This window comes from Metopolophium dirhodum, chromosome 8 (genome assembly GCF_019925205.1).
Source record: "Metopolophium dirhodum isolate CAU chromosome 8, ASM1992520v1, whole genome shotgun sequence".
Lineage (NCBI taxonomy): Eukaryota > Metazoa > Arthropoda > Insecta > Hemiptera > Aphididae > Metopolophium > Metopolophium dirhodum.
The window spans coordinates 1,109,253-1,133,718 of record NC_083567.1 but is presented as its reverse complement, the minus strand read 5'-3'; the positions used below and the strand labels follow the sequence as shown (position 1 = coordinate 1,133,718).

General features: G+C 25.9%; 4 protein-coding genes across 14 annotated transcripts in view; 1 reads left to right on the top strand and 3 right to left on the bottom strand.

The window, feature by feature from the left end:
• LOC132950339 (protein UXT homolog) overlaps positions 1–261 on the bottom strand; it is a 67,889-nt gene extending 67,628 nt beyond the window's left edge. For all 4 annotated transcript variants that reach the window (XM_061021750.1, XM_061021751.1, XM_061021749.1 and 1 more), the window contains exon 1: positions 4–261. The gene's annotated coding sequence lies outside the window, so the exon portion shown is untranslated. The remainder of the gene's footprint in view (positions 1–3) is intronic.
• Positions 262–1,502: 1,241 nt separating this feature from the next.
• The window catches only part of LOC132950294 (COMM domain-containing protein 4), a 44,218-nt gene continuing 21,254 nt past the window's right edge, over positions 1,503–24,466 (top strand). For 2 of the 8 annotated variants that reach the window (XM_061021683.1, XM_061021680.1), the window contains exons 1-7: positions 1,575–1,894; positions 18,733–18,782; positions 18,966–19,037; positions 19,346–19,411; positions 20,196–20,235; positions 23,142–23,245; positions 23,727–23,964. In XM_061021683.1, the coding sequence (XP_060877666.1) occupies positions 18,780–18,782; positions 18,966–19,037; positions 19,346–19,411; positions 20,196–20,235; positions 23,142–23,245; positions 23,727–23,964 (523 nt within the window). In that variant the 5' untranslated portion in view covers positions 1,575–1,894; positions 18,733–18,779. The other 6 variants (XM_061021686.1, XM_061021681.1, XM_061021684.1 and 3 more) reach the window with 6 other exon arrangements.
• On the bottom strand, positions 5,043–14,687 carry LOC132950293 (uncharacterized). Its single transcript, XM_061021679.1, has 2 exons — positions 14,578–14,687; positions 5,043–6,097 (listed from the first exon to the last, which is right to left on the bottom strand). The coding sequence occupies exon 2, from the start codon at positions 6,094–6,096 to the stop codon at positions 5,482–5,484; it is 615 nt and encodes a 204-aa protein (XP_060877662.1). The 5' UTR covers position 6,097; positions 14,578–14,687; the 3' UTR covers positions 5,043–5,481.
• Positions 15,039–18,659, bottom strand: LOC132951148 (uncharacterized). Its single transcript, XM_061022880.1, has 3 exons — positions 18,290–18,659; positions 16,527–16,686; positions 15,039–15,346 (listed from the first exon to the last, which is right to left on the bottom strand). The coding sequence occupies exons 1-3, from the start codon at positions 18,347–18,349 to the stop codon at positions 15,153–15,155; spliced, it is 414 nt and encodes a 137-aa protein (XP_060878863.1). The 5' UTR covers positions 18,350–18,659; the 3' UTR covers positions 15,039–15,152.

Sequence of the window (24,466 nt, the reverse complement as noted above, 5' to 3'; positions counted from 1 at the left end):
CACCTGTTTTCTGCCCTTCACAAATACTGTGCACGTGTCCCTCGATCGTCCAAATCTTTTTGCATTCAAGCTCGCACTGGTTTAAAGCACAATAAGTACGGAATATAGTTCAAATTAACTTTAATACAATGAAAAATAAAGACTGCACTTGATGAATAAAATAAAAATTGTTTACGAAGTTTGCTTACAAATGTATATAAAATATTAAAATATCTAAATGTAGTATGTAAAGACTAACGATCACAGACTACAGTCCACTGTCCACAGCCAATAAAGATAAACTGATAAGCTCTATTGTTATTGGGCGGTCTTAAGTACTTTGATAACACGGATGTTATGTTTTTATCAGTAATTTAAAAATTTTAAATAAATATTTATTCTGTTGCAATTAAAATATCGTATATAGTATTTGCTATAATAGCACAGTGCTATTGCCCACTGCCTGGTATAGGTACTACCTACCGGATTAATAATGGATTTCATCTATTCTGACTTTCTGAAATAAACATTTTACATTTGTACCGTAGGATAACATACAATAATAATAAATTATGATTACCTATATAATACGCGTTGACCATTGACGCATTGTTAATTGTTACCTATCCATGACTATAGGCGCAAGTGCGCAACTAGATCTCTAAAACTTGGATTGCTATAAATATTGTAAGACAAATAGTACAACAGAGCGACACCCACTTGCCCACCTTTTTACTCATCTAACTTATATTATCGTTGTTATTATGTTGTATACATATTACTTACCTATTTAAAAGTCGTAAATCAAATTGTATTATTTCACTAAATTTTGAATTTACATAAGTACTTACGACTTGGTACCTTTTATCTACCTATTTATAAACTACAGACATGATAGGTAGGTAGTAAAAGTTTAAAAAATGAAACCTCTGTAACATCAGGTTAGCATGTCTGGTCCGTTCATTATTTATTTTATTTACAGGCTAACTCAAATACCTACAATATTATATTACAAATTAATAATTATGTGTATGACGTAACTGTAGGTAATATACTAATACCATTTATTATAATCAATAGTAATACTTGTAGGCTACAATAAAAAAATACCGATGTAAAAACATTTTTCCATTTTAGGTAGCTGCAGAAAGTCAGAATTGTAAATTTAACTAATATTCCAATTAATGTGTGAATGCATGATAGGTACTGTGATTATAAATTATAATATATTAAAAACTATTGCATATAAAAATGAAAAATAGTTTTAATTATTTTTAAACATTATATTGTATTTATGTCATGAAAGTCAAAAACACAAAAATGAAAATATTAAATTTCCATTATTAATTTATAAGACTTGTTGTTATTGTTATGGAGATAATAATATTAATTCAAGTCCGTGTGTGCCATATATATTAGGTATACATATATATTATTTGCCATATTAATAGGCATGGCCCATGGTTGCTCATGGTTGCCCATATTTAAACCATGGTGTTGCCATAGAGTTAATGATAAGACTGTTTATATTGTGATAAGTCTGTATCCTGTTTATTATCTATATGTGTGCCTGTGCTCAAGGTGTATTGGTAATTATTAATTTATAATTTTTCACCTTCTATGTTATTATATTTTTGACATTATTTTGTATTACCTATTTACCTATAATAAATATTTACCTATTCTTACCATAATACCATACTACCATGGCTTTAGCTTTATCAAAGCATTTAGAGTTTAGACCAGTAAATATAAAAAGAAACATTTTTGAAAAAAATGTTTGTTAACATAATAATAATATTATTTATTAATTCTTCTATTGTTTTTTACAATAACCGTTTACAGTGAACTCAAACTATTATTATTCTACTGTGTGATATTCTTCTTAAAAACAACACTACGTCTGCTTTTTCAGGTAAATTATAATTAATAATTATCATTACCCTAGTACGTACCTAGGTATAATATTATAGAGTATACATCCAAATACTATACCTTATTACCTTATTTAAAATGTAATGGATAGAATATAATGATTTTAATAGGTAAGTTATTACTTTTATAACTTTAATTAAGAAGTTATAAGTTATAAATATAGATTGTTTCAATAAGAACGCCGGATTTAAACTTTTTATAACTTGGTTATAAAAAATTGTTTGGAACAAATAAATTATATAAACGTGTAGTATACATTCTTCGATTTACGTATACAATATAACATCCGACATATACCTCGGCTACATTGGCAAGCTTCAGTTTACCTAGAACTAGAACAAAATTGTCAATCATTCATGGATAATTCAAATCCGGCGTTCTTAACCCTGGCGTGTTTTATTAAGAATACCGGACTTAATCTCATTATTACTTTATCCCAGACCGTGTGATCTAACTCCAGTGGTTTTTTTCTTTGTTGTTTTTTCTAAGCTCAAGTTTACGGAAATAAACCACAATACTTTTAAAAACTTAAGGACGAAATTGGTGAACTAGACCTGGAGATATGTCAACGAGTGATGAACTGAATGATCAGAACTTTAGCTGACATATGTCAGATGTTATACTTATATTCCATACATTATTATTATTAGCATATGACACCAACAAAAATGATATAATCGTAGAATGTATATTACACGTCCATATCATTTTTTTGTTCTAAACAATTTTTTTAATAAAGTAATAACGAGATTAAGTCCAATATTCTTAATTGAACATACTGTATAAAATTTATGTTTGTCATTTAAAATGTTCACAATTTTATTAGTTAGGATATTTTCTGTAGTATTTATAATACTATTATTGTAATTTAACATTATTATGATTTTTTGGGTATTTAAGTACTTAAACATATAAATTGAAGACCATTGATCACTATAAGATTTCTTGTCTTATTTATTTATTGATTAACAAGAATTTAAAAATATGGTCTGAGTATATTTAAAAATTCCAAAAATCAAAATTTGAATAAATTCATTATTAAAAGAAAATAGGGATGAACATGGTTGGTAAAACATCCTATATAGACTGGTACATACATTTTAATTTTTTATTACTAGATTAAAATATGATGGAGCCAACCTAATACAATTTTAACTTTAAATATTTATTTTTGTCTATTCAAGTAAATATTAGATCCATTAAAAACTAAAACAATTCATACGTTTCAACTTAAAAATTATTTTATTTCATTAGTATTTTTTATTTTTATAAATACATTAATGAATGCAATATTAAATTCAGTACTAAAAAGTTATAATTTTAAGCTTGGAAATTTCTACCATTTGCATTTTTTTTTTGTGATAGTTAAGTAGATACCAAAGTTAAATAAAAATTCTATTTGGATTTGGAACATAGGGAATCTAAATCCAAAATTGTATTTAGTATGTATCAACTTTTTGGTAACTTTATTTAACTATTCTGCAATAAAAACATATATATCAACAAAAAAATGTTGGTAAAAGATTAAAATGCATATCTTACACCAACATTGTAGAAATATTTTGTGCTTATTCCTGTGATAAACTTCATGCTTTTATCAACAACAGTCAACAATTGCAGTTATTTATGATAGTTTTAAATATTTTAAATTAATTTAATTCAATACATTTATACATTTGTAATGAAAGGTGTACAGATACTGTGAATGTTGGTTGGCAACAGTGGACAGGAATTTAACATTGTTGGTAGGCAGTGGTTGGTTTATCATACTGTTAATTTTAAATGTTTGTAAATGCATTTAATATAGTTGTACTTTCCATGTTGTTTTATTTTTGGTTGAGAGGGGGTGTGGACTCCTTGTTTATAGATAAGTTATTAATTAAAATAACAATTTCTATAATATCCTTTTGATTTAAATTTAATATCAAGGTTTTTTAGTAATATTGATTATAGAGCAGTATTAACACAGTTATACATAACCTACTGCCTGTCAAGCTTTTTTATGTGGCCAAAAAAAACATAGATGCAAATTGAGTGTTGCAATTGAGTAAACAATTTCAAAATGTATATTAAAATAATAAACTAAAAACAATGTTTAAGGTGAGAGCTATGTGGTCACTATTGCAATTTTCAATAAGAATGATTGTTGGTGTGTGTAATTAAAATATTAAAATATTCTTCCCCGTGGACATTTTCATGACCATGTTGTACCCAGGTAACATTACAAACATATGTGACCTAAGAAAAAAAGGTTGAGCTAGTAAAGTGTGTTTCCCTTTTCTAAAAAATCATCATATCGTACGTTTTCCTTGCATCGTCTGGACGCAGCATTTAGCGTCACTACCAGTTCAGACATGGGTCGTCATCTGACGTGGCCGTGCCATTCCACTGTTTGACGCTGCAGGGAAACTGTACCTTAACACACCTATATATCAGCTTTTAAAGGGATTGTGATTAGTACAATAAATTTTAAAAAGTAATTTATATTTTTGTGAGAAAAAAGATTGCTAATCTATTAAAACCGAGATGAATAGTTTGAGAAATGTATTTAAACAATATTAATCAGTTATTTGTATAAATTTTAAAATAAATACATTTAAAAGAATACTGAAATAAGTGATTTGATTGCAAAATAAATCTTCTCTTCGTTATTAATCTACTAAAATGGCCTGATGTACTATTGTACAAATTGTATTATTGTATTATTGTACAAAAACAGAAGTGGGCAAGAACTTTCATACACACTAATATGAACCGTACCTATATATTGTACAGTATATGGTAAATAGGTACTTATTTATTTAGTAGTAAATTACCTACTTAATTAGATAACATTGGTGTGTTGTTAGTGCAACTTGATATTTTAAATTTATTGTTCCTAATTTGTAAGTACTGTTACAAAACTATACTTATCAATGATATTTGAGGAGGCTTCATTGTTTTGAGGAGTAGAAGACTTGTCTCTCATACTTGTGAGTATTGTTTAAATGTTATGTGCTATATTTATTTTTATAATTTTTTAATAAACTTAATAACCCCCTCAAAAATTAGTTTACCAAACTATTTTATTATTAAATTTTATATTATACAAAACTAATATTAAATTAGTCAATACATTATATAGGTACTTGATACTTGTGATAATCAATGAAGCTAATTTCTCTTGATTTTTAAACCTTCAATGTGTCGTCAAATATGAATCTTGGTCAATATAATTATTTATAGATACATAGAAAATTACATTTATCAATTATCACATAGAAAGTAGTATAAATTCAAGATTAACTTTTATTTCAAAATCTTCCAGATTTTTTAAATAGTGTAACAATATAATATAAATCAAAATTTTGACTTAATGTAGAACAATAATATAGAACAATAACTAAATTCCGTCGTCTAATCACAAATATATTTATTTTGATAATACATATACGTTTCTACCAATTTAATACTACCTAAGTAAGCTTATCATCACTTAAGTAAGATTAGGATTAAATTATCTTTGTTTTTAAAGTAAAGTTTGACAAAATTGAATGCGCCTATCATCAACTATAAAGAAAAACATATTTATTTAGCATCACCGGTAGATCGTTTTCCACCCCATGGAAAAAAATCGGAACTTCTCCTCATACTTTTAATACCAGCGTATCGAATTCCTTTCTTTTCTTCTGGATCCCTTGACCAGTCGGAAAAAATAGTAAATAATGCATGAATTCCTTTGGTCATTTTATTTCTATAATTGTTTTTATCTTGTTTAATCCCATTAAGTTCCCTTTTATCCATTTGGTGTTCATCCATTTCTCCATTATCATAACCATCATAATCACTTCTTTTTCCGCCCCAACTAGAAAAGGTTTGTTTGGGTCGACCGTGTTTGTCCGAAGCTCGTTTTCCTCCCCAACTGGAAAACGCTGGACGTTTCCCCCCATATGGGTAAGTGCTTTGTCTTTTTCCACCCCAACTGGAGAATACTGTCTTCTGTCGGCGTTTATCTGGTGAATCCAATTTGTTTAGGTCAACTAAACTCGAAGATTTTTCCAGTAGATCGCATATATCGGTGTTAGGTTCTACTTGGCATATATCATACACTTCCTGTATTGATATAATCTCATCGGATTTGATTTCTCGGTTAGTCAGTTTCATTAGAACCAGCAACACCCAGGGTAAACCAATTTTTACCATGCTGAAACACACATTTTATAAACATAATTAAACAGTTATTAATAATTTTAATAATCAAAAAATCTTTTTAGTGTAATACCAATATAGCTATTTATTAGATTTTAAAATTTAAAACTATCCATAAACATTTTTTTGTTTCTTTCACTTGCGTGATTCTTTTATCAGTAAACTCTCAATTTCTCAAAAAGCATTAACTAACGTTAATTTTTTTGTACATACTTTAAAGTAAAAAAACAACTTTTTAAAAAATTTATATTATTAAGTAATTTATTTTTTGAATCACACCATACATTTTAAATTTTATATTATGAAGAAGAATATTTTTTCTACGAATTTTAATAAATTAAAATCAAATTTCGTACAAGTAGTTAATTTGCAGTTTAATTGAACGGAGTGGAGTGGCACTGCAACTACTACTATAATAGATAAATATGTATGTCGATTCACTATTCTATTTATTTAATTTTAAAGTATTAAAAATATCTAATTATATAGTTGTAACTTATTAACTACTAGTTTGAAATTCTATTTTTATACATCGACATTTTCAGAAAAAACACTTCTTATTTAATTAAAAATGTGTCATAAAAAAAACTATTAAGATAAAAAATATAATTTTTATCTTAACAATATTGAATTGCATTAATTTCAAATCACAAAAATAAAAATTTCCTAAATTTTGATAATTTTCGAGATAATGATTCGACACTCACAGACTATTCCAATATTATAAACAAATTATCTTATTTTTATTTTTTATTCTGAGCAATAACTAGAAATTAAATGGTTTATTTGTAAATTGTAATCATCGCACTATTAGTTTAAAATCAAAACAAAAATTAATTTTTTCGAATAAATAAATAAATTTAACCGTAATATTACTGTTTGTTAAGTTAAAACTGTCTAATATGTAAATACTAATTACAGTTAAAGTAATTGTAAATCAAAAAAGACGTATTTGTTGTTTAACTATTTGTACATACCTATAAATATTTTTTTTAATTTTATATAATACGTTTATATGTTGTACGGATACAATAATAACACGGATTTGCGAACGAAAGGATCTTTTTTATTCCCTCTGGTGTAGATTTAACAAGGATATTTTTTGATGACGTGTCTCACCTTTTTTGGTCATTGGAGACTATGTGGACAGGTAGTTAATTTTCTACATACAAAAATTTGATGAATGATTTAAAATTGAAAAATTGTTTTCTTACTTGACTCGTCAATTTTACACAATATTAATTCGTGAACAGAAATAGTTTTGATCTGTTTTTATGTATAACATGGTATTATTTTTATTTGAATTTACCTATTTGTAGTTTGTATAAAGTAAAAATTATAATTTTTTAAACTATGTTACAGTACATAGGTACCATTGAAAATATTTTTATTTAAATCAGAAAATACAATAAAACTCAAAATTATTTTTGTTTATGAGTTCGTAATAGAAATATCATGTTAAATATTCGGTATATATTTTAGTTGTATTTTAAGTTTGATAAAAACACCTAATAACAATTAACAGCATAATTAATTAATAATAATATTGTTTTTTATACACCTATTCATGAATATTGAAATTATTTATTTTTCTAGTATGTAGATCGTTGGTATTATATATTTTATATTACTATAGTACCTAGTTATATTTGTTATAGTAGTTTTATAATAGTTTAGGGTGGCTAGATTACATTTTATGAACTCCGGTTCAACAAATTATAATTTAATTTTATATGTGTTAATTTTATTATATGCATCATGCATACTATTTACGTGTGATTAATTTACTGTTGATGAATAAATTATGGATAAACATTTATCATATCGTATATATTCAATTAAATATCGGGACACTGGGACATGAGTTCCTCAATCGGTAACGCCTGAAAGTCCGTGACGAATGGGCCCCCCGATTACTCCAATAGTACTTAGTAGTATATTTTCCTTTAACTTTTTCGATAATATTGATATGACTATTAATACTATAGTATTACACCACTGTTATTACTTGAATAGTTTAATTTAATTACATATAAAACATTTAAAATATAGCGAGTAAACTACCTTTTAATTTTTTTGTTTGATACGTACTATTATTAAGATCAATTATTGTATCTTGATTGACTTCAAAAACAAGTTCAAGTGCCAATCATAAATCTAAATAAAATAATGCACTTACTACTAAACTACAATGAAAAACAAATAAGCAGATGATTATTTATTTAACTTACGTCTTATTCTTTATTTTTATAACTATTTAGTTTGAATATAAATATTGCAGCTTTTTCCATTTTAACCTCGATTTTAACGTAAATTACTTTTTGATGTAGGTACACGTATAACTTACGTCTAACTTAATCTAACCCTTCTTTTACCGTTTAACCACTACCGTAGTTGTGCATATATTAATATTTAATATCATGATCCTTGAAGATTATTATACTTGGTATTTAGTAAAGTAAAATAATATTCAATTAATATTAATATTATTTAATCACTTAGTTTTAATTAGTCCCCAATTACAATTACAAATTATTAAACAATTTAAAACTTAATACACAGTATTATACCCCTTTTATTAAGATAAAAATACATTGGAATATTTTGCAAGTGTTTAGGAAAGAGAAAATGTTATAGCGATAAAAAGAATCATAGATGATATTAATTTTGAATGATAAAGAATTATTTTAGCACACTTTAAATCAAAATTTAACAATTATTTTAGTATTTCATGTCTATAGGTTAAAATTTAACTTACTCTGAAAATTGTTTGTATAATAATATGATAATATTATTAATTAATAATTATACATGTTTTATATGATTTTGGTATAACGTGTAGTTTATAATAGACTTATGATGTTTTTACTTTTTAGAAAGTCTGAAAAATCTTAATTGATAAATTTTTATGGGTTTGAACATCGCCACCGCTTAGTTTGAAACAAAGCTTCATCATCTAGTTGACAACAGAAATATGTTCAAGAATGAAAGCAGGTTAATTTTAATTATTTTTGTTAGGTGTAAAAACTGTTTTACTTCTATAATATTTTAAAATGTGTTATGGTTACATTTTAGATTCTGATTTTTGATCGAAACGAGAATGTATTGATTTTACAATGATTTAGGTACGGATTTTTTTGTGTTTGTCATCACCTATTGGCTTTTGAAACAGTAAAAATCTGGTGGAAAAGTGAATCTAGTTGGTACTTTGGGGGTCAAAAGTATAAAACTCCAAAATGTTTTCAAAAGCGTCAACAAAAGAAAAACAAACAAAAAACTGAAATGTTTACAAAAAATCAGTTTTTGAAAAAAAATAATGTATTGTTTTTAAGTGTAACACTAAAAAAATAGCCTAATATAGATGACATTTTCACCGAATTTTTATAATATCAATTTCTGTGCACTATAACTTTTTCGAAATATTGTGGCTCTTTTTAAGCTCCTTTTAGGCATAAGAAAATTTCGAGTTTTATTCGTTTTTTTAACTATTGTTATTTGTTGATACACATTTTTTCAATCGGTCAAAAAATTTGAAAATGTAATACGACGTTCCACATTAGTTGATGTTAGTGGAAATTAAAAATAGTTTAGTATAAATCCACAATAATTTTTTATGACAAAATTCATCAAAAACACGAAAATTGTCAAATTAATTCAAGTTAGAAATTCATAAAAGATTTTCTATTTATATCTAAGGTTTCAAATGTTCATACAAAATGTCCATTAATTTTTTCAAAATTAAAAAAAAAAGAAAAGTTTACCGGAAAGTCAATAGTTAATTTTTTATAAGCGTTAGGCATTGGATATTCACCTGTAAATTAACAAATTCAAATACAACTTTTTCTTATTTTGTTGTTATTCAAAAACTATTAGATGCTTGAAATTTTCATCAAATGTTTATATTATAATTTTCTATATATGATAAAAATTGGACTCGTTTTGAGGTAATTATAGATATATGAAATTTCAATTTTAGATTCTGAGCGAAGCGATGAATGTATTGATTTTACAATGATGTGTGTTTTTTTTTTTTTTTTAAATTTTTAAATTTTTGTGTCTGTCATCACCTTTAAGGACAGTAAAAGTGCTTGGATTTTCTTCAACAGTAACTTTTCTGATAGGAAAATGAATCTAGTTGGTACTTTGGGGGGTCAAAAGTAATAATTTCCCAGTAGTTTTCAAAAGCGACGTGAAAAACAAAAGAAAAATTAAGGAAAAACGGAAATTTTTACGCAAAATCTGTTTTCGAAAAAATCGATTTTGGTTTTTGGTGTAACTCTAAAACAAATTACCGTAGGGACATGACATTTTGACTGAATGTTTATAATTGCATTTCCTATACACCATAACATTTTCCAAATATTTTGACTTATTTTGAGCTGTTTACGGACATTGTCAATTTCCATTTTTTTTATTTTTATTTTCTATAAATATCAATAAAATTTTATCTGTTGAGTAAAAAAGCTTGAAAATTTAATAGAAGGCTCCTAGGTCAAGGTATCAAAGGCAGATAAAAAAATTAAAAATCCTTAGTCACAGTTTTTATTTATAAGCATTTAAAGTTCAAATTTTTACAAAATACGGAAAAATCACGAAAATTAGCAAATTGTTTTGAGTTGAGAATTCATAAAAATTTTTCTTTTAAAATCTAAGATTAAAAAATGTAATACAAGATTATCCATAAGTTTGTCTACCTTTATCAAAAAAAAAAAATGTCTAATAAGAAACTTAAGTTAAATTTTTATGAGCGTCTGAAATTTATATTTTTACAACATTTGATATTCACTCGATTTCTCATGTAACAATTTTCTTATTTTATTGTAATTAAAAAACGAATGACTGTAGATACTTGAAAATTTCACTGAATGCATTTTATATACACGATAAAATTTTGAAAATAATTTTACTCTTTTTGAGCTGTTTACGGACATTGTCAGTTTTCAATTTTTTTTTTTTTTTTTTCTATAAATATCAATAAAATTTTATTTGTTGGTTAAAAAAGCGTGAAAATTTTATATAAGGCTCCTGCAATATCGTTCTAATAGCGGTTGAAAAATATTAAATATACATAGGCACAATTTTTTTTTTATAGGCATTTAAAGTTTAAATGTTGACAACATTTATCAAATTTATAATCTATTAATTATTTTGTAGTTAAAAATGTATAAAATGTTTAACTTTTATGGCTAAGGATTGAAAATTTAAAACAAGGCTTCACGTAAATAGGTTATATATAAATTACTTTATTCACAATAATATCTTCAAATATACTTGGTAATATCATAGACTGACTGACCGTTTTCGCTCAGAAACGTTTTTCGTATACAATGATTTACATCATTGAATTCAAATTTAACACCATCGAATACAGTGACCCACTATTGTAACCTACTGTACACCAGAACGACTTCCACTTACCTGCTTTTTATAATTTTAAAAGTTGATTGAGATTCAGTTCAAGTTTGTGAAAACTTAAATTCAACCTATCCTTACTCTTAGTTTGAACGAAAATTTGACTTACTCTTCACAGGGGGATCCATTTTACGTAAGGCACTTATTATACGAAAAGTAGATGGTTAAACGATAAAGTGTCTTACGTTAAATGGATCACCCTGTACATCTATACATATACACTTAAGAAAACAGGAAATCATAATATTGTGGCGTATATTGTATTATTCACCGTTGTTTATGTAGGTACTTTAAATAATAGGTATGTTTCATATCCTTAACTTTATCTGAAGAAACTGGCTAATATTACTGCAATCATCATGTCATTGCAAAGTTTATATAAAGACTTCTACGATCCTTGCAATGACTTGACGCAACTCATTTAATCAAAAACTTTGACAAAACCCATATTAATTTTCGTGTTCAGAAATAGTTAAACTATGAAAGATGTTTATGTTTTAAAACAAAAGTATTATTTTGGTACAAAACTACTATTATAAAGACGTAAAAACAATGCATGTTTGGATAAGTCTTTTTAAAATAAAATATTATCAATTATTATTAATCGTATTCATTATAATCATTATTAAACTGTAGTAGAAATTAATCAATAGAAAAAAATCATAGAATACTATATATCGTAATAACGATTATCTATATGTTTTTATGTTAGTTTATTTAATGCACAGTGTTTTCGTGCGTGTATTGGATTCGACATTTACAAATTCTCCATAATAATTAATAATATTAATTATACGCGTAGTTAACAAAGTAGTACAATCAGTAAAAGTATAAAATATAAGTGAAGCAACTTAACTTTTCTTTTAGATAAGAACCAATGAATATCTACAATTGTGTTAATAGTTCAATATAATACATTATATTATAGCACATAAAGATTATAGTATATCTATTGGTTATAAAAGTATAATTATGTTATTTAAATTATTTAAATTATTTTATGTTTTAAGCTTAAAGTAAAATAAAGTATTTATTAATAAAAAAAAAACATTAAATTTTGGAAAAAAACATTTTAGAGATCTTAAATAGGCAATGAAACTAAATTCTAATATATGTAGTGGCGTAACTATGACATTTTTACCTTCTTACAAAAGTTCTTAAAGTTCTTAAAACTTTTTCTTAGAATTTTAAAAGTAAAACGTACATATTTTCTTTAGATACCTACTTGATAAATTATGAAGTAGTTAAAAATAATTGAATGGCATATTTGCATGTATAAGTGAAATAGCATAAAAATTACGTAAAATGTAAAACAGTGTATAAATTATCGTATTTTTCAAAAACTTTAAGGAAATTCTTAAATGGCTTTTATGTACTTCAATAGCTCAATCGGTGCTCAATTTATAATCATATTTCTTATCTGTTAGTCCTACATGAAAAGTTTTGATAATTTTTAATGCCTAATAAAATAAGTATTAACTAGGGCCCAGACTTGAATGCAAAGTGAATCTTTTTCAATGGTGAAACTTTTATTTTGCATTTTGTTTCATTTTTTAGCATTTTTTGGTAATTTTGTTAGTTTTAATGCATATTTGTATATCATACGACTTCAGTAGCGGATTTAATTCGTCTTCTATTAGGGGGGGGGGGGGGGCAATATCCTTTTAGTCCTTTAAGTTCTACTTTTAACTATTTACCCACTTAGGCCTATACAAAAGGAAAAACATGTAAGTATCCAATAACAAAATTTGTAGCTCGTGATTAAAATGTATTAACACTCTGGACTTCTAATCAAATTTTCATCTAATTTTGTTTTTTTTAAATAATTGTTTAGTAAATTATTTTAAATGTATTGTTCATTTTAAATTAGGAAGAAAGAAGTACCTAATAAAACATTGCATTAAAAAAATTATTTTATATATCAATTTTTAAGGGCATTATTGCGGTAAAATACATTTTTATTAGTAATCTTTCGACGGTTTTTAGAGCATTTAAATCCGGGCACTATAGTTATAACTTATAACACACCATTGAATAATTTTAGCCTCACTCCATTATTTATGAATGTAAGAATAAAAATTTAATTAAATTTAATAATTTGATAAAATGTACAGACTTTGAAATTAACAACTTTCATACATAATACATATATTAAATTTGAATGATAAATCTAAATTCGAAACTATCTACTTTAGTTCTATTTTTATTCTATACATATACAGTACATACTTTACACCATAATAATAATTAATAACACAATAAAATTCTTTTTTAAAAATATCCAGATTCACCTTTTCTAACAATGTTTCACTTAAATATAATAGCTACTTATTACCTATCTATTCTGACTTCAGTAAAATGATTCATAAGTACAACCACAAATCTAAAGGTAGGTATTATTTTCTTAATTATAGTTTTATGGATATCGTAAATACTATTTGAATCACTGTATAATTTTTATAAATTTTAGTACTATATAATTTTTTATTTAAATTATTTAATTTTCAAGAAATACAACATACTTATACTAAAAAAACCTAAGTTAGGTAAATCCAATTAATTAATTCACGTTGTGTATTTTAATGTTTTGTAATATTAACGTAAACTAATGTAGATTTTGTTTTACTTAATCATATTTCGTCCACTTTAACTGTAAGCTTAAAAAATCCTAAATAATCTTTTTTCAACTTACTATTTATAATAATGTTAATTTTAAATGTATTAAATACTTTTTCCCTTCTTTGGATATTGGTTTAAATTATTTATATTTATATTTCATTACGGTGATGCCTAAACTGCAAAATGTAGGTACCTTTTACATTCTGTACATAATATCTGATATTTTATGTAAATATATTATACAACTTATTTATTCGTTAAAAAAATAACAAATAATTTAACATAAAACAATTTATAAATGCTATATAGTTGCATATAAATATTTTCTATAAATATGAATTTTAAATAATAATAAATCCGCAGAACTATTTATAAATAAAAATTTAAACGAATAATGTGAATTTTTATATAATACCTATTACATGTATATTAGTTATATCTTACCTGTATTATTGCGTCGGAATCCCTACGGCTACAGTTATCGCCACTACCAGATCAGCTTTTAAAAGGATGGATATCAAGAGAGCGCTTAAAGATATATACTCCCCGAATATGATGGGTGGCGCTTTATTTCTTATTTGCAACAAGTAGGCGTGACGTGGTGTCACACGCATTGGCATTTATTTTTATTGCAATGCTCATACACACTCTTATATTCTAATAAAAATATGGTAATATTGTTTTATACTGTTTAAGGTTTTTATACGATTATTATTATTATTATTATTATTTCAACGGATTATTTTTGTATCGTTTTATGAGTTCATACGCCGTTAAACTGTTAAAAAAATAAAAAATATAAAATGTAGGTACACAGACTATTAATTTTAATGTTATTTGTTTCAAACGTGTTGGAGTTATTTTGGTTATAAAACAAGACAATTTTCGCTGTTTTGGTAATTTGGTTTAACAATGAAATTAAAACAAATTAATAAACCAATAAACATTTTATTTTAATTTACTATAGAAATTATAAATCACTACATCATAATTTATTTCCAAATAGTAACAACGAGTTTTTACTTAATTTTGTTATCAGACCCGTCTCTATAAAGATAATTTGAATTTGTTGATAGTCTTGCAGATGTCGGATGCTTCCAACTATTTCCCCTCCGTCCTCTTGTAACCCAGAAATAGTCATCATCTCCCTCAGCTCTTCTATCAATTGTTAGCCACATTGGTTCATCGACGTAAAGTGGCTTTTGTAAATTTCCTTTAACATTAAATCTCATCAATAGTTATTCGACATTTTTAAGAATATTAATTGTATATTTGTATCCTACGTATTATTTTAGGTACTTAAGTTTACAATGGATAATTTCTAGAAACATATGTAAAGCGGCTACCGGCGCGTCAAAAAACGGGGCTGTAAAAAACAGCCAATAGTGGGGGGGGGGGGGGGGGGTTAAAACCCATGACCCCTCTCCCGTGAGTACGCCCATGACTACCAAAAATAAACATGATTTTTAATGCGTTGTTTCGAAGATTAGGACATGTCTCCATGTCAATATATTTTTAATTTAATATTTTATTGTTCTGTAAATTAATGATCTTCATTTGCACAAGTTCTGGGATTCTTCAATTGATAGTAAAAAAATTTAAACATTAATTAAAATTGTATACAAAGTTATAAAATTATAAAATTTTTTATAAATTGTTTTGTTTATAAAATGTATAATTGTTTTTTGTAATTGTTTTTTATGTTAGAATCTAAATTTTCATCATCTGATTTTTTTATAACATAATTTATTATTTCAAATCATTTGGTGTTGGTGGTTGAGGCGATGAAGTTAGTTGATTTTTGAGACACCCCTTCCCCTTTCCGAGCAGATCTACGAATCAGCAAATTTGTCTAGTATTCAGGAGGCCCAATTATATTAGCCATAACAATTTCAAAAAAGCTAAAATGGGTGAGGTAAAACCGACACCAAATTTTAGACTTTTAAAGCTTAAATAATAGCTTTTGATAATTTTATCAAAATAGAAAAGATACATGCTATGTTTAAAATGTGATCGCTGGCCGCAAATAATGACAAGCCGGGTCGCGGGCTGAAAACCCCCGCTATATACACAAACAATTATTTTTTTTCTTTTAAAGATAATTGTTAAACATTAGTAAATTGGAGCCATTATTTTAATAAATATTATTTATTTTTTTTACATTAAATGTACTACCTAATTTTCATTCACGTCTGGAAATATCATTTATTATAAATTTCTCAAATAACAATAATTGTGTCAAAATTATCTTATTTAGTACTGAAACTATAAATACAAATATTTTATTTTTTTAATGATTTAACTCATATTATGAATATAATTTTGTGTTTACAACCATTCTTTATATTTAAATGTTTATTAAAATTCTATAATAGCATATTATTTTGTTTTACCATTTAAAGTATTCATGTTGTATTTCCTCTCCAAGTATTGTTTGAATTTGGGTTCCGGACTATTTCTTCGACCTCGTGAAGGCCAAAAATTAGGATCATCGTTTTCACCCAAAACTGCACTGATATCGGCTCTTGAGATTCTTGCATCGCCATTTATAAGCTGTAAAAATTTCGAATTTGGATTTTTTAACAAAAGTTTAAGTATTCACTACATAGAGGCATTCGGTGGTGTCACGTTTTAAAGCTTCAATAATATACGTTTTGTCATGGATCTTGTTTTATAAACACGAGAGTCGGTTTTCATCAGCTTTATATATAATATATATATATATTTATATGTATATTATATGTATATATTTATATGTATATTATATGTATATATTCTTACCTAATTCCAGGGATTTTTGTTAAAAGGAGTGTATGCGAGGAAACAGTATAATAGTATTTTACGAAAATGAAATGGAATTAAACATATGAAGTTATGTTATTAAAGCCTGGCTAAAAACAAAATGTTATTTAAATCTCGGTCATTTATTACCTACATTTATATTTTAAATTATTTTAATTACTAAAATTAAAAATTAATAATTGCAATTTTTCATGTACGTTTATGAATTTTGCCCGAGTATTAAAATTAGATTTAAAATCTTTTAAATTATCCATTCATAAAGTATCATTCTATCAATATAAATTTAATTATTGTTCAATTATCATGCATATATTTACTATAGTTCTAAAATAGAAACGGCTACAACGATCAATACAAAATACACCCTTTTACTATAAATCCAATATATCATCCCTATAAATACACCTAGAACATTGTAATAACTGAAACTAATGGCCTTAGATGCCGGGTTGTTTTTTGAGATCAATAAAAAAAATACCTTCTTTTATTCCAGAGTTTATAGCTGAATTTGAAACTAGTCCAAGTATAAATTGCAAATATTATAAGTATAATTTGCATAATATATGTTTTATAAAAGGAACAAAATAGCAATATAAAAAAATTATCAACATTTTTAAGTAATTTATTGGGCACATTAATCCAGCAATATTTAAAAATATTTGCATATACCTACAACTATACTCTCAAAATAAAAATGATTGAAAAATATTTATTAAATATTTGTGAAATACTCTACATTAATTGCAGTTAATTAAACTACAAACTATGATATTTTATTGATACATATTATTTATCAAATCAATTAGAATATCGCTGTAAATAAGTAAACATATAATACATAATGATACATCATTATAAAATATTATTATTATTTATTATAAAAGTGTAATAAATAATACGTACCTATTACGCAAATAAAATAATATAAATTGACCTAGTACCTACCTATTATAAACATTTATAATTTTACCAGTAACAAATTAATTGAAAATTAAATAGTATAACGTTTATGTAAACTAAATTGCAGAATTTATACTTAATTTTTTTCATAACGGTTTTCGTAATTTTTCAATTTTATAGCTGTGAAGAAATAAAATTTATATTGAACATTATGTTTAAAATAATAAATATTTTGAGATTTTCTAAAAATTATTTTGGTTTTTTAAATATATTTAAATGATATTTATTAAATTGAATTGCTTCTAGAGTTTGTTGTGGTATGCTCATTAGTCATTAGGTACTCATTACTTATATTGTAACTAACATAAAATATATTCTACTACCTACCATTAATTATTAACTATTGTAAATAAAAAATAATCAAAAATAATTTAACGTCAAACGATGTACCTACCTGTACAAAATAGGCGACACTTATTAAGTATAACTTTGTTCTTGCATCCATGAGCTCCATGACGTCCAGTTCGAATGTCCATCTTTCCTTGGGAGCTACGTGTATTTATAGACCTTATAACCCTTACATTATTATGTTTACACGTACCTTAGTTTGGACACACCAGGTGATCGCAATGATTAACTCTGGGATCGGTACCGATTCCCATTTTAATCTTGTTCATGGCACTGGATACACACCCTTGGGTTATTGTATTACACTGCCCGATCCTCACAGCCACCCCTACTATTCATGAATTTCGACTAGAGGGTTGACAAGGCTTGTACAAGGAATATGACGACATGTTATTTTATTATGTGTCCAAATAAAATGAAAAAAAATAAGAAACAATATTACTGTATTATATTTGTTTTCTTTTGAAATAACCTATTTTTCTTTTGTAGGTCCTTTGGGTAGCCTATTCCGCGGTGTTTGTCATTAACGTGTCACAATGGTGAGTAAAACAATACTTATACTGTCTTGTAATTAATCTAACCTTCTTGTTAATCGCTGTCAGCCACGTTTCTTGTAGATTATATAGATGCTTAAACGCGTCCCAACTACTTAAGATAATTTAATATGTCTGAAATGGTTATTATAATGGTATAATAGGTATTGTTTGCTGTGTTTGATATAGAAATTCAAATTCTGTGGAGGCGGTGACTGCCCAGAATGGTTATTGGTTCAGATCAATGCACTATCAAGGATGGTAAGAATACATTTGTTTTCAACGTTATACAACTACAGCAGTACAAAAAGCTTCTATAAAAATATCTACATCCCAAATTTACGTATTAAAACTGAATATAGAATATTGTTATTATTGATACATTATTTGTGTTTGTCGAACAAATATACAATACATTTACATTTACATTTATAATATTTTTACTGAAAATGCAAATTAAATTAACTAATTTCTTTATCCAAGCTTTCAATATTTTGTAGAAATATAGTTTGAAAATTGTATTGTTTGTTAATTTAATTTGAATTAAAATTCTATTATTTTCCCTGCAGACATCGATTAAAATGAAACTGTTAGCCCAGTGCACGGTTAATTCATTGCTCGGAGAACCATTCAACGTAAGTTTTTATTATTATGTTAACGTTATGTTATTATGTCTTTTTATTTATGATTATTATTAAAGCGGTGTAAAAACTCTTTTTAGCAACTCATTGTTTTATACTTAAAAAAATATGCTAACATATAAAAACAAAACAAAAAAATACAATTAGTTAATTCAAAGCAACTCGTTAATCTTGATTGGTCTTATTTATGGTGGTTGCCAACAAACTTTTTTGTTTTTATTATTTTTTCACAAAATTTAATCTATTGGGATTTGAAAAAAAGCTATTATTCTTCATTATTAGGTATACATCCACTATTTTTTAAAGAAAGTTATTTTTTTATTGTTACAAAGAATTCTGTGCTCGCCTTTATGCTTCACCTTTTTAAGACACACCCGCTAAACATTACAGATAATATCATTTATGTTTACGTAATGGACCATATAAGTGCGTAGATTTTTGTCCGATGTTTCATAAAGACCATAGTAAATCTGATTATCTTTAGCGGACATTTTTTAATGGAATAATAGCATTAACTGATTATAAATATAAGACTATGTCGGTTAGAAAGACCTTATATTATATTTACGATAGAATTTATAATTTTTCATTTTTGCTTGATGTCTTAAAAAAATTAGTTTTCCTAAGTAGCTTAATGTTGAACAACTTATACGTATTGCAATAGATCACACTTTTCACCGCTTCTATATGATCGCAGAATTTGATACATCGTTAAGAAAACCTATTATGTGAGCGATGATACAATGCCGAATAATTAATGACAGCTTTTGTTTTGTAGTTTGAAAAAGCTAAGGAGCTTATGGCTGATGCTAAACTGGGTAAGTTAAATTGTTTTTTCTTAAAATATAATCCTACGAAATGGTTTGCCAGTTTATGAATATTTGAGGTTAAGATTATAATGTAATAGCCAATAGGTATAATATAAAACCTTCGATAATAGGTAGTAAATCAATTGAATAATATATATTAAATAGTCGTTATGTACTTAAGTACTGCAAGTAATTGTATATTTAATTAGTAATACTCCGTACTATACATTTACAATGAAAAACAAATTAAATTATTAAATTATATAAATTTCAACAAATTTAACAGTATTGTTAGCATTTATTTTCAGTTGATATTTTACTCAACTTTTTCTGTCTTAAATTTTACAAATATAATTTTTTAATAATTGTCAACTATTTATGCGGTGATACAAATTAAAATTATTAGTTTGTAATTTGTCATTTACTATTATCTTATAATTATATAGGTACCTAATTAATTGCATATTTTTTTAATATTTATTTATTTCAACATATTTTTGTTTGCTATTGTTTTATACTGAACGTTAAAGAAAGGGATTATTTATCATGTATAACATTAAGGGTTGGTCATTTGGGATATTGGGTCGAAACGAAATTATTTGTAAGTAGTTATAATAAGGTTACACTTCCGCTGTCATCTAAAGAAACTTTTAGTCCTAATCAAAAATGATCTATTTTTTTCCCTGAATTTATCTTATTAAAAATGTGGAGTGTGATGTTCGGCACTCATATAGAATACGAACTATGATTTTATTATTATGGCTTTACTTAACAGTTCTTTGATGCTCATTTTACACTATAGAATCTCTTTAGGGTGTTTTCTTCTTTCGACCATAAATCAATTTCTATATTTGTATCGTGTTATATTACATCCCATGGACTGCGTTGTGTCCATGGCTCTAATTTATTTTATAGTATAAAATTTGGTGGGACGTTATCTTATATTCTCCAATAATATACACCCACTAAAGGAATTAGTATTTACTAAATATTTATTTCGCTTTCTATAGTTATAGTATTGTATACTAGATATCTACTTTAGATTATTGTCTTGCCGGTGTTGGATGTATTTGTGTGGATATAAGATCATATTCTAGTTTATTGAAGTATTCAAGGTATTCCAATTGTATCATTATATAAAATATTATACGGGGGACGGAGTGGCCGAGCGGACTAAGGCGTCGGCTGCGACGCAGTCGACCCGAGTTCGATTCCTAGGCCATGGGCGGCATACATTCCTCCCCCTACCGACTTAATAACCTACAGTAAAAACTAAAAATAGCTAATGGCCTCAGCTGCCGGCTCAAGATCAATAAAAAAAAAAAATAAAATATTATACAGGCATTTACTTATGAATTTAATTTAAATTTTAAACGCTCAATAATTTATTTGTTTGCAAATAAAATAAATAAATAATTAATGTAATTAAAAGCTTGTAATAATACCATACTTTGTCTAAATGTCTATGTATATTATTTGTATAATACTATCAACTATAGTAATTTTAAGTCTTACAAATTTTCAATATATATCAAATTCATTAAAAAAACGCTTGCCAAGTCAGAGATCGGCATGTAAACTTTCTTTATTTTTAATTTTTAGAAATATATTAACTGATATCACATCCAAGCGGTATAACAATTTGAATCCAGAAAAATGTCGGTGTTAACAGCCTCACAAAAAATCTTTAAAAAAATTGTATTTAGTGAGATGGTTCTCCGAAATCAGAGAGTGGATTTTGTTATTTGGGGTCTTGTTAGATTCAATTTGGCTAGGAGAAGTGCAGTAAAGATTTTCAGGTTACTACGGAAGTTCACTACGGAACCTTAAAAAAAATTAAAACACATTTTATTGGGCGTTTTTTTGATTTTCAGCTTTGTAGTGAATCAACGATTAAAAATCAAGAAAGTAAAACAAAATAGTTATTTAGATGGTTTATTGATCTATATTTTCGTCTTGGTCAGCGTAGTATTTTATCACTTTCGATCAGTCGACCGCTCGACAGTTGGTTTCTATTGTGTGCATTCTGCGTATTGCTTAATTAGTAATTATAAGGGTTCGGAAGTGATTAGAGCTAAACAGGAAAAATATGCACGAACAAATTGTAAAATAAGCAAATAAATGTAATAAATATTCATCAAAATTTCAACAAACCATTTTATGCTGTTATTATTTTGCACTAAAATAAATGGAAAATAATGAAAAATAAATTAATAATATTTCGTATATGGCGGTAAACTTTTTGCATTTTGACATTTTATTGAAGCGAAAAAATAGTATACAAAATATATTCGAAAAGAGAGTAGGTATACATCTGCAGAATATTAGTGTGATGGAGATAAAATGCCCATCGCACCGTTGTCGTTAAAATAATAGTTAGCAATTACAATAAATACCTATATTAAAAAATAGGTATTGAGTTTTATATTTAATATTATCACTAAAATACATAGCTTAAGAAAGAAAAAGATCAATTTTTTTTGAGAAAATATTAAACAAGCATAATATGCTTATCAAGAAATATGCACTTTTTCCCTAAAATTTACGAAATATTAAAAAAATGCATTTAAAATTTTTTATTTTTAAATTCACCATTGTATAGCCCGGACTTCTAGCTTGGGCTGCTATAAATTGAGAGCATATAGAATAATATGTAACTCCTACAACTTCATAACCCTAGTAATATTACAGTATAATAATGTTATAAATTATTGTCAATATATTCGTGTGGCATAAAAATGTATTATAACTTATTACAAGTATTAATATTTTGATATATATAATATAGTATATTAGTATATATCGTATATACATAATATATACATGTGCTGTATCACATATCCCTATAAAATATTTTAATCTAAGGAATCTTATATAGGTATATTCTTAAACAAATGTACTTATTTTTTATTTAGATGTTGAAAACTGTAAAGCATGTGTAGCTGCAATCACATATATTCTAAAAAATGCTGCCTGTCATGCTGTTTCTCAAAATTATCTTTCCAACGAATTACAACAAGTATATACTTAAATTTTATAAATTAAAACATATCAGACATTTATAATTAGTTATAACTATATATAGTCATTTTAAACAGTTAATTAAATTATTATGAAATTTTATTTATTAACACATAAATATTAAGTACAAACTTCATAAACTAATATAAAGTTCTGATTTATTAAACAAAATTTCAAATTCCACAAAACCGCAATGTTTTAAAGTTATTATTTTTAATCCAGAGTAAAACTAGTTAAATATTAGATTTATACATATCGCGTTTATTAAAGTCTTATTTTAATTTCTTTCGAATATATAGTTAATAATATTCATGTATAACTTTATAGAATTAATAGAACCATACAAATTGTTACTTTTTAAAATATTTTCTAAGAACTTTAGTTAATTTACATACATATTTATATTAGATTCATAAATTATGCATTTTGTAATTGAATAAAAAATGTATAATTAATACTATAATACCACCAATTTCTAGATTGGTTTGCCACGTGAACATGCTTCAGCGCTATGTAGAGTATATTTGGACAACTTATCACAAATAACTAAAGTGTTGAAGAATGAATCTTTGCAAATTGGTCGTTTGAATGATGTTGATGTATCCAAAAGAAATGATGGCGAATATGTGATTAAATTAAATTATAATAATACATCTAAAATTATGGAAGAAAACAAATTCACGTTAACCAAGGAACAAATTCAACTTTTAATTGCAGGTATGTAGAACATTTGTATAATTATGTAGATGGTGAGAAATAGTAGAACCCGTAGAGACAAGTCGAGTAATTATTGAGGTCGTAGGGGGCTAAGCTAAGCCCCCATGTTTTTAATCTTATTTTAGCTTTAAATATAAATTATCAGGGATTGTGCTGCTGATACAATTTTAGCCCCCCAGAAAATAGTCCCTCGTTGTGCCTACGATTAAAGTAATATATTATAGTAAAATTGAATTTTTGTTTTTAATTTAAAATAAAATATATTATTTTAAATAAAGTACTTCAATATCTAACCTCATATATGTAATAATTATTCCTTTTTATTAATAAATACCATTAACTTAAAAATAATAATATAATGTTCTAAGTTGTTCTAAGTAATATTGTGTTCAATGGTTAGAAGAAAAAAAGTGGACATCCACCACCCCCGACCCCTCCCCCCACCAACCCACAGTACATGCGCTTCTACAAGAGTAGGGATAAGCTATCTTTAAACTGTGTC

Excerpts from the sequence above, each read along its gene's own strand:
- LOC132950293 (XM_061021679.1), bottom strand. The coding sequence starts at position 6,096 with ATGGTAAAAATTGGTTTACCCTGGGTGTTGCTGGTTCTAATGAAACTG.
- LOC132951148 (XM_061022880.1), bottom strand. The coding sequence starts at position 18,349 with ATGGAGCTCATGGATGCAAGAACAAAGTTATACTTAATAAGTGTCGCC. Across the intron at positions 16,687-18,289 it reads GTGTCGCCTATTTTGTACAG|CTTATAAATGGCGATGCAAG; the intron begins GTAGGTACATCG and ends AAATTTTTACAG. Across the intron at positions 15,347-16,526 it reads CAACATGAATACTTTAAATG|GAAATTTACAAAAGCCACTT; the intron begins GTAAAACAAAAT and ends TTAATGTTAAAG.